The 15067-nt window shown below is 35.3% G+C and overlaps 1 protein-coding gene across 4 annotated transcripts in view; it reads left to right on the forward strand.

Annotated features, from left to right (window-relative positions):
* Positions 1-14161, forward strand: part of LOC121370680 (serine/threonine-protein kinase 40-like) — a 32485-nt gene extending 18324 nt beyond the window's left edge. For all 4 annotated transcript variants that reach the window (XM_041496080.1, XM_041496078.1, XM_041496079.1 and 1 more), the window contains 4 exons: positions 7208-7376; positions 9489-9633; positions 11524-11643; positions 12353-14161. In XM_041496080.1, coding sequence (XP_041352014.1) covers positions 7208-7376; positions 9489-9633; positions 11524-11643; positions 12353-12656 — 738 coding nt within the window. In that variant the 3' untranslated portion in view covers positions 12657-14161. The remainder of the gene's footprint in view (positions 1-7207; positions 7377-9488; positions 9634-11523; positions 11644-12352) is intronic.
* Positions 14162-15067: the final 906 nt, after the last annotated feature.

Consider the following 15067-nt stretch of genomic DNA (forward strand, 5'->3'; position numbering starts at 1 on the left):
GGCCCTTGCGGTTTCGCACAACACATTTTATACAACCATAAAAATTAGCCCCCCCCCACTTTGAAAATCCGTCCTACGCGCCTGTATATATATATAAACAGTAATTTCAACATTTAAATACATACATGTAGTTTGTATGCATCCTTACTAAATTAATAAGCCCACCATTATGAATATGACTGTTCACATTTGTGTGCACCATATTAAAACAATATGTTTGTAAGTCGCCAGTTTGTATGTACCATATCAAAGTAATTTGTGTGTAAGTCCCCGGTTTGTATGTACCATATCAAAGCAATATGTGTGTAAGTCCCCAGTTGGAATACACCATATCAAAGCAATATTTAGGTCCCCAATGCGAATACACCACATTAAACAATGTGTGTAAGTCTCAATAGTTTATGTATCATATCAAAGCAATATGCAACTCCCTGATTTATATTCTCCTTTTTAACGCAATGTGCTTAAGGATCCAATTTGTATGTACCATATCAAAGCAATATATGTGTAAGTCCCCAATTTGTATGCACAGCTGTGACAGGCCTAGACCGTAGATTTTTCAGAGGTAGCCCACCAAATGAATGTTTAACGACACCCCAGCACGTAAGATACATCGACTATTGGGTTATAAAATCTATAATTTTATTAAAAATAGAAAGAAAAAATAGAAGACAGTTATGTAACATTTTCTCTTTTATTAAAATGGCAGATTGTTCTATTGCACAGTATTATTATCGTTATTGTCATCATGACTATTAAAAATACAAACATTTATATCGGTAAAAAGTAAGAGCAGTATTCTGTGATATAAGCAAGGCATTCGACAGGGTATGGATTAAAGGTCCTAGTTTACAATTAAGTTCTGTAGGTATCCACAATATGTTTGGTTTAAAACACTGACCGCAAGCAACGTGAAAGGTCACACCTATTGGATAAACATGTCCCACATCGGGGTCCATGTTCAATTATTTACAAATAACTAATTATTTTCTAAAATTATAACGATACCCGATATTTCACCGTACCCTTACTTAACCTTTAAATTATGTTCCAGACTTAAACATATATCACAAAACAATGTGCTTTTTTTTCCCAACAACGATAAGGACTTTAGGAAATATGTATCTTTATCAGACTTTGGTACTATGTCTTAAATCAATCGTGACAACACACATCTTTTTAAGTGATCTGGATGGTTAGTGTCATGTATTTGAGCCCGTCAAACTGTCCAGCTTTGAGCCTGTTAAAATGGATTGTGCTTAAAACTAACTATCACAATATTTATATGTATTTTTTTGCTAAACATAATGTAAGTGTATCCTTCATTTTTCCAATATCTAATCAGTCTGTTTGTATTCCCCGATTTTCATATCTCATGCAAATATCCACATAATGATCACCATAACATTATCGATGAAAAAAAAATACCCCTAGCAATGCATATTAACCTTTGGTAATTGTATCAATTTTATTCCTCGATTTTTTTTCCGACAGGTGACAAAAAGCTTGAAGTAAAATAACTATGGGGGTATTACAACACTTGGTAAATTACACCAATATTGTCTAACAAAAATATTGTCTTTTTACAGATAAAATATGCTCCCCCCTGTAGATGCCCTGCATTTTAACACGCATTTTTCGTAAAAAATTATCATCACTTTTATCAGATTAACAGGTATTTTCTAAAATATTGTATATGTTTTTTATTTGTCGTATTAATCACACCATCCAAGACGTTGAAAATGATATTCAAACAATACTTTTTCGAATATCATGTTTTGTTTTGTACGTACTTAAAATTGTATCAATAATGGAAGTCATTTAGGACCTTAATTTCATCATTCATTTTTTTCGTAAACCTTTAAATTATTTTTTTAATATACACTGTAGACAAGAAAGGGGAAATACGTTCTCCTTTTCTTACTACATCTGTACACACACACAATGTTCAGATAATGTGCCATGCATTTTAACAAACTATTTTGTACAATTATACATTCTACATATACTATTTAACATTCTTCCTTTTTTCATTTTTTAAGTTTATACCATAAATTGTCACATAATGAAAATCTTTTGAAAAATCAACAAAGGTGCAACATAATTTACGGATATCTAAATGCACAATCAAAGAATGCATATAGGCTGTATATATTATCTGTAGTGCCCACGCCTGTGCAAAATCCAGACAGTCCTTCAGTATAATAGTTTTCTGCCAAATACTTAGGTGATTGATCAATATTTCAGTAAAAGTCTATTTCAACCTGGTACAGTGTTTGGCACTGCTTTTGCTCCAATGGACTCAGTGACTGCAGAATGGGATCATCCAGACGTGCTCGATGTAGATTATTGTAGTCAGAGATTGTCATCTTTGAAACCTCCCCAGATCGTTGATGATTCCAAAGAATTGTTTGAGCCAAGATTACCTCAGCAAGCACGACCCACTCAACTTTGATTGTGTCATTATCTGAGGATGACATTAATTTCATATAGTGTGTGGCTGCACTTTCTTTTAAATATTTTGTTAATAATTTGACATCTTCAACAAGAGGAAGAGTCGTTCCCACACCTCGGTTGCGTCTTTCTTCATACAATGTATTCAGGGCATTGGATGATACTTCTTCCTTCCAGTTGATATCAACTAGTTTCATAAATCCTTTTGCCTTGTCACTCAGGTCTTGGTCTTGCCTTTCAACTGCTTCGCTGAGCAAAATTTTGGCGCATTTCTGTAATGAATGTCCAATCTTAATGCCAATGAAGGTGTTCCATATCTATTTGTAGTAGAATCAAACATAGCGATGGTCTTGCTTGTTTGAATGGTAAGGCGGAAATATTATGGGTCTATAAAGTCTTTCAGACTTTTGTTTGCAGCATTATCTTTGACTTGAAGCTCTTTCAGCAGACGTGCTAATTCTCTTATTTTTTGTCGAATGTAGCTGTACTGTTCTTTGTTGTGTCCGTGACAACAAGTGAGTTTTTCACCAAAAGCAATTACTGTGTTGTCACTTTTGGCAATTCGACTTATTTCATCAGATCTTAATCCAGCCAGAATACCCTTCAGAATTTCACTTGCTCCTTGTGAAGACGGTAGAAGCAATTTGCTTTGTAAAGCCATCTTGTGGTGTTTGCTGTCTTGACCCATAGGTTTCACTGGACAGCAATGACGGTAAAGTTCTTTATGCATATAGTACCCAAAACAGTATGGACAGGGTCCATAATCTTCAATGTTGGCGTCTCCTTTAGGACGATAACGAACTGCTAATTCTCCCTCTCCTTTTCTTAACACTTCGTAATTATGAATATGATTGCCAATATTTCTGAGTTTGTCCAATAAGATCTTTTTTTTCTTTTCATCCTTTTTCAGAGTATACTCAATCACTTCTTTTTCATCAGAATGCTGTGAAAGTAAATGTCTTGGCAATTTACTTTGTGCTTTTTTTACAAAATAAATAGAAGAACTTTTTGTCATAAATTCTATAGTTTCTATTTTTTGTTTTTGTCACAGTGCAAGAGACTGAGCATGTTGATTTTGAAGTTGGAAAATCTGAAATATCAGTTTCAAATGAAATAGGATTTAGCTTTGACATGCTTGCTTCTGGGGTGGTTGTTTTAATAAATGTTTTTATTTTTAAGGCAATATCTGCATGTTGAAGAGGGATGATGGCAGATGCTTCTGAATCATAAGATTCCGAATCAGATACATGTTCCTTGTCATCAGAAGGATTATATTCACTTCCCGTGTCATCCTGTGTCACGGGGATCCTATAATACCCGTAACTGAATAAAACACGATTATCCAAATATCTCTCCTAACTGTATAGCTATTAGATCCCTCTGTATCGGGCAGTTCGATACCCGAGTGGCTTGGCTCTAGGTATATCAGAGATACGATCTTATATAAAGTATATGTATATATAGCACGTTTAGTTCACTAGAAAACACAACAAAACACAATACACTTTGGAATCTGTATTAACCTTAAGCTGACAAATATATCTGCCGCAGTTAATGGTTTACAGCAACAATAATAATAACAACCCAGAACTAATCACTTAATTAGTTAATCACTAGGTGTCTAGTTTACACAATATTCTAATCACTGCACCGTGATACAACACACACGTGTGATAATTGAGAAACGCTTCCAGGGGAACTTAATTAATAAAGGAATTACAACTCTGTTCCTAACTGGTTAATTTTTAATTAACCCTTAACTACTCATTCAGTAACCTTGTAATACAGACTTAATACTGGTACCTATCACAATAAAGACAATAACCTACAGTTTACCTAGGTCCTCTAGGATGACTGGTTAAGCTTTAATAATTTTAGACAGTGGTTAAGCTTTAATAATTTTAGACAGTGAAGCCTACAATTTACTTCGTCAGTTTACTGGAAACACTGTCTAAATAATATTGGTATAATACAGTATTAAAATATTTAAAGTCACATCAATCACATCAAGGTTATACAACAGAGCAGAAATATATATTTATTAAGTCCAAACAGACTAACGTTCCCTGGGAGCCTTCCTTTTGTTTCTCCCCGATATCTCTAAATCCTATCTATTTATTACAAAACCGAATATCGCCTGGGGGTACAAGGCGGTACCGAATACCTACAAGTGATATTTCCACAGCGACCAAGACGGCATATTTTTCTTAGATGGTCAGACTAGCTGTCGCCAATCGCTAAAAATCCCCGGTCGTAAAACAGAACTCGCGGAGGTATTACGTAACTACTGGCCACATGGCCTCCGCACCTGGTCTAACTGCATATTGGGACTGCACACGGCCCTCTAAAACAATTAATATCGCCACAGGCGAAAAGGAATTAAGAGCATGTTCCGTTACATCCTGTAACAGAAAATAGCAAATCATTGTTGTAAGTACACGTTTTGAATAAATATAATTGTAGGCAAATTATTATTTATAGTAAACTTAAAATAATATTATAATTACTGTTATGTCTCACAAGTTGCTTCCGACACAAATGAACAGATGAAACACCGAGGCCCAACAAAAACAAAAACACCACTTCCACCTCCATCCACTCCCCACAACTCCCATTATGGTCATACTACTTAATGTATGTAGTCCTAATAATCTTACATCTAGAGAATTTTCTGATTCGTCTATTTGTGTCAGTTCTATACTGTCCTCGTTGTTTTCAATTACTGTTGTAGCAGCGTCTCCTTTGTTATTTTGATCACAAATGGCCATTGGCACAGTTTCTGAAATTAATTATATTTTAACACAACAGGGTAACAAGTTGGTGTTATAGGAACATCACAATTTGCATTATGCTATTGAAACATTTTGGTAGATTATATAATATGGAGCTTTCAGTAAGTGTTATTTTTAAACGTTTGGTTTTCAAATGTTCAAGATGTATACACTGATAAGCTAAATTCACACAGATGAAGATAAAAATGTATAAGTTATAACACTTGACTTGGCCAAAAATTAAAAATAATAAATGTCCGATATTGTTTGTTGGTTTTTGTTGTTTGTTGTTGTTGTTTTTTATGTTTGTTTATTGGTTTTTTGTTTTTGTTGGTTTTTGTTTTTTGTTTTTGATGGTGGTGGTTTCTTAAAAAAATTTTTACCATTATAATGTACTGTAATGTTTATTCAACTAAATGATGCAGATGTTTAATTCATATAACATATAATGCACTCAAATAATGTTGCGCTGAAATTCAATAATCTGTAATCATAATCGCCGTTCAAAAAATATTTGTTAATCACACGACTTACAATAAATTCATTGATGTATTTCACTTCAAAACCTGCATAATCAATGCCTTGTTGACAGGATGCAAGTGCGTTCTGATACTGTTGGTTCTTGTTGGTGTTCTTAAGCCTATCAATAAATAAATGTAATATGTCCTTAATGCTGTTTGTTATTAGCAATTAAGTTGGTTTGAGAAACAAGAAAAAAAGAGGAAATAAATCAAAAATATTTTTTAGTCTTTTTTAGTTACCAAAATAATTTCATAAATAAAAAATAACGAGATATTATTGTTGTTATATAAACGTTTGATGCCAAACGAAACATGTGGTAGGACCTGCAACAAGTTTCCAAACTACATCTTTACATATTATGCATGGAGAGTAACATCATATAACGAAATTATTAGAATTATTATATTATGAATTATTCGCTACCTTTACAAATTCTAAATGTAATAAAAACATTTAAATAATGAATAAACAGACATATTCCATTACTTACCGACATCGAATTCGGCTAGAATTCCTCATGGCTGAAGAGTAGACCGGACAGGAAACTTGATCTCAAATCAGAAATTTTACCGCGTAACCGGGGACATCGTATGTGTCGATATACACATGAAGAATCGTCCAGGCGCGGCTTAGGAATGTGTATATCACAGACATTGGATTAACACAGGCAAAACGGGGACTCCCTCAGATATAATGACCTATTTGTTTTTCAAGGTAAACCAGTGCTGAGGAACCGATTCCAGTGCTATCACAAACCGGGGACGTCCCCGGTGTGAGGGATGTCCCCGGTTTGTTGGTGTGTATTCACACTTATGTCCCCGTTTCGCGGCATTTACACACACAAAATAAAAAAGGTTATCTCCCCTGTATTATTTGATTTAAAAATACAACATAACTGAGTGGAAAAGTGCTGACCTGAAATGAAGTGGGTTATAAAATCAATCCCGTGGTTGACTTCATCGTTTTTTTCCCATTCCAACCAGTGCTTGACGGCTCGTACATGAAAGTCCTATCTGCATACATAAAAAGTCTCCTTGTTGCTAATTTGTAGGAATAGCTCTTGATGGCAGTGAGTCTCTTCTCTTACTGTTTAGACCAAGTGTTATAATTACCATTGTTTAGACATCCAGTTTAAAATGTGTTTAGTTATCATTAAAACTTTTGTTTTCTATTTACCTTTCCTTGTTGGGGTACTTGGGCCATAGAATCAAACCACTTAAATGAATCCATTTGTTTTCTTCCCATCCCAACTATTACCCCATGTCTTATCAAGATATGTATATGCTATGGAAAAGTTAATATAAATGATACTTTGCTGCTAATGGAAAAATGTAGTTGGTTTCCTCTAAGGACCATGTATCAAAATTTTCCAATGTTTGACAATGATTGATTAATCAGTGTGCTATTGTGGTGATGTTAAACATAACAACCTTTACTTTGATCCTTGTTATTGTTTGTAGAAGAATATTGTGCACAGAGATCTAAAGCTTGGCAACATGGTTCTGAACAAGAGCACTCGGCGCATCACCATCACCAACTTCTGTCTGGGAAAACATCTCGTCTCAGAAAGCGATCTGTTGAGGGATCAGCGTGGAAGTCCAGCATACATCAGTCCTGATGTACTTAGTGGTAAAATTCTGTTTCACTTTGAAGGGGAAGTACCAGAATTGCATAATGTCCAAAACTATGTATAAAGCAGGGATGGGAAAAGCCTTTTTTTCCCTGTCTGGAACCAATTCTTGATCTCCGAGACCGAAATATATTTTTTTAAACGTGTGTTTGCCGGTCCCACTTTTGTCATTCTTGTCTGTCCGAAGCACCTGTCTATTTCTCTTATTGGAGCAAATTTATATCCGTCAATTGGATCGTCCTGCCCAGACATTGGTATCTTGTGCATGATTTAAAACAATAATAAATAAATAAATAGTGGTCCAACTGACTGGTATTTCAGATGTCTGTGATTTTAGTGTTTGTCAGACATCTGTGATTTTAATGTCTGCCATAAGTCAGACCTACAGTAGTATCAATCCACTGCCACTAGGCTAGACATTTGTCAAAGCCACTGAGCTGGTCACGAGATTAAACAGATGTTTACAATAATAACACTATTCTTGGTGAGAAAGCTATCAAGGTATTACACTCCAATTAAAACAAAGGACCCAGAGTTTGCAACTGGTTACAATCAACACCTGTCAACACCTGTGTACAGAGTGACTGGGTGTAAAATACAAACTGCTTGAAATAGCATAAAATATACTGAAATAATCTATAAATGTATTTCTTGCTGACTGTTCAATGTAGTGTATCCAATAATTATAAAGGACTTTAAAATTAAAAAAAGGTTTCCACCTTTTTTGTTACAAATGGGAGTGAGCGAGAATAGCTCAAATGTCATTCAATCAAGGACAACGTTATTAACACTTCAACAGTGTCATCTTTTATTAATTTTCAGGACACAGTACTGAATACTCTTACTTTTTGTACATATATGTGAGTTAAAAACTCTTATTCCTTTTTTTATATTATTTATTCCATTATGTAAAATATATACAAATTGTTTGGTTTTTTCGCTGATGTGATCCAATTTTTGTTTTTCTTCATGTTTTGATGTTTATCATTTCGCGTTCATGATTCAAAATAAAAATGATTTTATAATTATTATTTTTATTCCTTTCTTCTTTTCCTGAATGCCCACCCTCCGGTAGTGGTGACATCACGTGGGACCGATTGACAATTTTATTATTCCCCAACCCTGGTATAAAGGTTTGCTGTGTAATTTAAAGATTTTACATTGCTTTATATGCTAATAAAAATTACAACCACATAATTTCGTTTTTACTATTGATAAATTTAATATATTATTGGAAGATTTGATAAGGGTGACCGTCAGGTAATGCACTACAGCATGGTTTTAATTTGCATAGTGTCTACACATTGATAAATAATTGACTGCTACTTTGGAGGATACTGGTCATTTTCTATGTACATTATATATTTTTTAGTCACGGATTCTTGGGGAAACCACTGTTTATGCCCAATGGCAGCATATTACAATTTACATTTTTTGACTAACATTATGGAAATATTACATATAGCGTCAATTAATTTGTGCTTATTTATCACAGATAATAAATAGAATAATGAAATATGGCACTTTGAAAATGTGCCTTTAAAACTTCTAACTCCGATTGTTAAGCTGTGTAAAATATGTTTAACAGTTGCAGCTTTTGTACTTAGTCTGTTAACTTACACATTTCTTACAATTTTTGGCTTAAGTGATCAATTGTATGAAAACCAACCTGTTTCTGATCGTCCTGGTGTTTGTAGTGGCTGAAAAGTAAAAGATACATACTTTCATTATATGAGTCACCTTGTTTAGTGTGTAACTTATGTTGTGTCTTGTTTCACCCAATACTCTGGATCCATATTCTTGAAAAAGGGTAACTTTACATTTACATTTGGCAATTACATCTGTCATATCTTTACATTTACATGTAAACAGTACCATATTATCAAGGCTAGACATAAACATAACTTGGACATAAACCTCTGATTCCAACTCTCTCAGAATTAAATTTAAAAACTATTCTTTGGTGGGCTTATTGTAGAAAAATATAATATTGGTAATGTAAGTTTTAAAAAAACTATTCATATAAGAAGCTAATATATCATTTGTTCCTGTTGAGCACAAAGCTGTATTTGTGAAGTTATGTTTTGATGTTGACACTTATGTGTTTTCAGGGAAGCCGTACCTGGGAAAACCAAGTGACATGTGGGCTCTAGGTGTTGTCCTTTTCACCATGTTGTACGGCCAGTTTCCCTTTTATGACATGGTCCCACAGGAGCTGTTCAGGAAGATCAAGTCTGCTGAATATACAATCCCCAAGTATGTCAAATCAAAATCTATGACACATATTCATCAAAACAGCAACCAGGTTTTTGCTATTCCTAATTTTAGTGCAACCCCAAAAACGTTTCTGTCCTTGATTAATAAAAACAACACCTTAAAATAATACCTCTATTTGTTAAGACACCAATAAGTGTTCTGAATCCCCGTCATGGGCCATTCCTTGATGTGGTGAGGGGCTTGTGTATCTCAGTGATCTAGAAAGCTATGCCAAAAGGAGTTTTGGCTCCTGTTAGAGATACCCAAGCTGGATTGGTCGATGGTTGGAGACTGGACTGATATGGACTACGGGCGAGGTGACCATAACAGAAACCTCAAGTGCTGAAGTCAGAGGTATTGGGCTGCAAGGCGCACTCTAATAGACCACAATACCATGCATTTACAGCTATTATGACTACACGTTTGGACAATAAAGACGTGATCGGTGCTCGTCCTGTGATGATTCCACAGTCAGGTGCAGCACGGGGCTCCTTACCTCGAGGGAGCCCATAAGAAGTTGTATGGTACCAAAAGTGATCTACAGAGGATAGTATCATTCATAGTCACGACTGTCCTCAACGTGTAGTCATCAAGCGAATTAAAAGAAGAAGAAGAAGAGTTCTGGATTATTTGGTCCCAATTCATTTTTTATCTCAGTCTGTAAACTAGAGAAAAAAGAACACATATATGAGATGTTTATAATTTTCTGCATGCTTTTTTATGATGCAGTTTAAATCTATATACTGAACCAATATTTAAATAGTGATTCTTAAATAGTGGTGGGGGTAGTGAGAAATCCTAGCATGAAAGATTTGAAAGGTTTGCTATAAAAACAGAAGGGGACCATGTGCGAGAAGTTAACTGATGTATCAGCTTGAATGTTTTTAAATGTTTAAAAAGGTCCAATTAAACAGAAAAAGAAATTAAAGGAATGCTAAAGCAAGGCTTTTGGACTGGTATACATATTCAATGATACATAATGCACATTATTGCTTAATATCAACAAGTATAATCCTATAGTTAATTAATAAAACGGTTAAATGTGACGGCTATTATATATAACGGGCGCAGCCATTTTGTACCATCCCAGTGAATACGCCCTCTGGTGAGCTGGTGGTTACGTAATACCTAACGTGTCACATCAGGAACTAGTCTTCGAACTGAAGAAACAAAACATACCTGATATTTGCGGATGCATCGCAATGTTCTGTAATAATATCCATCCCAGTAACATAGCATCGTGTATATGTGGTTTATTTTTCAATACAAAATAAACCACCATGTCAAAGTGTTGAAATAACTGCATTATATTTTGTATATAAATTAACCCACGTACTGAAATAATAGTCGGAGTGTTTTCTTGGTTAATTGGTCTTTTATTTCCGTGGACTGTACCTGTTCTTCTTGGTTGGCAGGTTTATATTTAGACGGTCCCCAGACACTGTGTCTAGACACACTAAAAAGACGTGCCTCTTTTATTAAGATCGCAGGGTATTGTGTGATAACCTCAAATCATAATGGACCTTACCAGCCGCCCTGTTGCTTTATTACTGTAAGTAATTCTGTAAAACCCTTGATTAAGTAGACTTTCCCATCTAAAATCACAAAACTGACTGGACGTCACAAAAACGAAATAAAATGGCTGCCCCCAGTTAGCAGGAATAATCATGGTTTTTTTATTAAATCTAAAATTACGCATTTTTCATTTGTTAAAGTGTTAGTATGTGTTGGTGGTCCGGGTAACACATAAGGCTCTTGTTGGAGTTTAGTCTATCTTTAAGTTCTAAGTAATGCTACAGTTTGTTGCATTGATTGCATACTGCTTTATAAAGTAATCTTACTGTTATTATAAATTATTTTATTAATTCATTTGTTTTTTGTGTTTGATAGTGATGGCCGTGTGTCCGAGAACTCACTTATGGTGATTCGTCGATTACTTATTTTGGATCCACAAACTCGTATGACTGCCAGCCAGGTTTTGGATGCTCTTGGAATGATTATCACCACTTGGTAATTTGTTTATTCTCAGTAACATTATTTTAAAATATTGCTTGCAGTATTTACAGTCTGTGAAAATCTTACAAAAAACTATGTCTTCAGTGTTTAGCAGTAAGGAGAATTATGACATGCTTTTTCACATGAACAACAGAGCACATACCAAAACCTTTCATATTCTAGTTAATGAGCACAGGCTTAAATGGGAACACGTCAGAGTCTAGGTGATCATTAGATGTGGTGTGTGTGTGTGAGATGGGACTTAGCCCAGTGGTAAAGTACTAACCTGATGCACAGATCAATCCTCATCAATGGGCTATTCTTCATTCTATGTAGTACTATCCTGTCTGTTATTCTAAAATAGCCCTTGAAATGCAGCAGTGGGTTTCCTCTCATTATCTCTGTGGTTTTTTACCACATGTCCAACACCATATAACTGTAAATAACAATGTGATGAGTGGCGCTTCATTAAATAAAACATTTCTTTCTGTCATGTGTGTGTGTGTGTGTGTGTGTGTGTGTGTGTGTGTGTGCATACTCTTTGACTAAGCTATCTCTAATTGTCTTTTGTGATGTCATTAAATTGTTTATTTATTTCTTCATTCATTCATGTCTTCAATCCATGCATCCATCTGTCCATCTATTCATACATCCATTCATTCACTGAGATTCACTTGGCTACTGAATCTAATATCATCTTAATGCTTTTATTTGTTTGTTTCAGGAAAGCTATGACTGTGGTAGGACCACTGCAGATTGTCCCAGACATGGATGATGGGTGTCTGCAAATAATCAACAAAACAACACCACCGTCCCCAAGTTCATCGGCACCTAGTGACCTGGAGATTAAGCTACATCAACTACAGTCGGACAATGTACATCACGACTGGCAGCCGAAACCCATACTAGCCAGGAAGAAAGTTGGTCCAACTCAGACACTGATCAGACGAGTTAACGCAGATGCCCAGCCTTTGAATGCTATAGAATTGGTCACACACAGACATATAATTCATCAGCCAAGGAGCTGAGCATATATTTACGTTGGTCAACGGCAAAGAAAATGTTATATCTATCATATCTTATACAAAGTAAGGGGAGAATCGAGATGTTTGATGACCTGGATGAGGCTTCAGATGATCTACACAAATCTTCAGAGGTGCAGCTAAAGTTAATATGAAACATTACATAATCAGTACCCATTGTTTGGATCCCAACATGAGTTTGAATATCTGACATGTGAAAACGTTTGGATGGGATTCTTCTGAGTTATCTCTCCCTTTTGTCCATTGCTCCTCAATAAGTTTTGGATTGGCTAGATGGACAGATGGGACATACATACATGATTTTAGTTACAGCAAAGTAATATTACACCTGTCAATCCTTCCGATCTACAAGTGTGATTGTTGTGGCATAAACAAGGCTTCCCGATTGATCCAGATGTTTAGTCTTCATCTCCAACAGGACGTTTTGAGCCAGGGGTTACTGGGTGGAAGGCATGATTTTTCATGTATAGCTACTTAAAATTTCAAATAATAGAAAAGCTTATTTTAAAATGTTCCAGAATACTTACATTGTCTAGAATGTAAAACACTAATAAAGGAGTATGCCTTCAATCCCACTCACCCCTTTGTAGTTTGCATCCTTGTTAACATTATTAATAACTAGATTTATATATACCTACCCTCACCCGACTCCTCCAAATCGTAAAATGTCCTGTGATTGGCTAATTTGCTCTGGACATAACCCTCCAGCTTTGTCTGTGTTTCAGGTGTTGGTCCCACCTGTAATCTGATTCTGCCCATGTTGTTTGATAGAACATTATTGCCCACTGGACTGGATTAGCCACCATTTGCATGGTGCTGGATAAATCTGTCTAGCCTTCCAGGTCTAGACAATTTATAAATATGCCTAACGACATAACTCATGTGTTAAATTGATTGAATTCTGTTGAATTACTTATTCCCCAAATTGCCATTTCACGTTGGATCATTGTTTTAAAAATATTTAAACAAAGTAATATTTTTAACTTTATATTTATGGTTAAGTTATTACATTTTCATGTCATTGCATAATCTGGACTATCTTTTTCTGCATAAGATCAAATGAGTTTGTAGGTGAAATGTTTATGAATCGTTATACAATAAAGAAACAGTAGCTTACAAAATTAATATTTTGTAACTGTAATTAAATGGGCAATGACAAAATCAATCACCATTATGAAGTGTAGATATGGCAGTTCTAACCCTTGGGACTAAATGATTTTGTACGGGTCCAAAAATAACCCTACATTTTGTCACTCCGGTTGTAATTATCTATACCTCATAATGGTGATGTATGCTATTAATAACCCTGTTTTTTTAAACTCTACAAAACTGGCTTTTGTTTGATGTTATTTTTACATGTAGCTATAATCATGTTGAACTGTTAACAATCATAGTGCTGTCTGTTAATAATCAAGGTTGATAGAAAAGGGAAACCTTTCTGCCTATCAGTATCACTCTGATTTGATCAATAATATATTATTCTTATGTAATGCTATTAGAATTATGTTGAAATTATGCTTTTATTATCAATCAGGTTCTTTGCGAGTGCGAGTGCGAATAATTTGTACATGCTCATATACCACTAGAGTTTCGAGCATGTCCGTCCCGGGGCCTGTCTCTGGATAGCCAGGGGCTTGTCCCGGGACAAAAATAAAATAAGCGGACAATTTTGAAATTTACATCCAAAAATTAAATAGTGGGCCTTTAAAATTTTGATGCGCATCTCTAATATAATTAATAAAGAAAATTCTACTCATTAAATTTGGTCGCTAGATTAGATCGGGTGGTCAAAAAGAAATTAGATAAGATGTGGGGGGGGGGGGGGGGGGGGGGGGGGGGGGGGGGGGGAGTTGAAAATGGGCAGAATTTTGAAAATAGCAATTAGTAAAAAAAAGTTAATAGAATTAAAAAAAATAATAAAAAGAATTGACTGCTCGGTCGAATATTTATATAATTTGGAGCATTTTAGAAGGACAGTCCAAAAATAAATAAGAGAAAGAAAAGAGGATCGGACTATTTAATAATATTAAAAAAAAAGAAAAAAAAGTAATTTCGACATAAACTTTTGAACGAAGGTCTAAAAGTTTAAAGTCCGATATATATGTCCACATGAGTGGCCTCGTTAAGGCCGTTAGGTTGGTTTCTACTTCGGAGAGGCTGAAGATTCCCGGAGTGTCGGCAGTTGGTCTTTTCGCTGACGTAGTGTCTGAACTACACTGGAGTAGCCGGGGCCGCAGACTGCACTGATCATCTTGTGTTTGGATCTGTTGTCGATCTTGGCGAACAAGATGCACTGTCTGTAGGTCTGGTCCCTCCGGTGCGTGACGACTACACGTATTCCACTAAAGATCTTGTTGTGTAGCTCGTAGCTGCTGCCGTCATCCAGTGGTCTCCAG

This window comes from Gigantopelta aegis, chromosome 4 (genome assembly GCF_016097555.1).
Source record: "Gigantopelta aegis isolate Gae_Host chromosome 4, Gae_host_genome, whole genome shotgun sequence".
Taxonomy (NCBI): domain Eukaryota; kingdom Metazoa; phylum Mollusca; class Gastropoda; order Neomphalida; family Peltospiridae; genus Gigantopelta; species Gigantopelta aegis.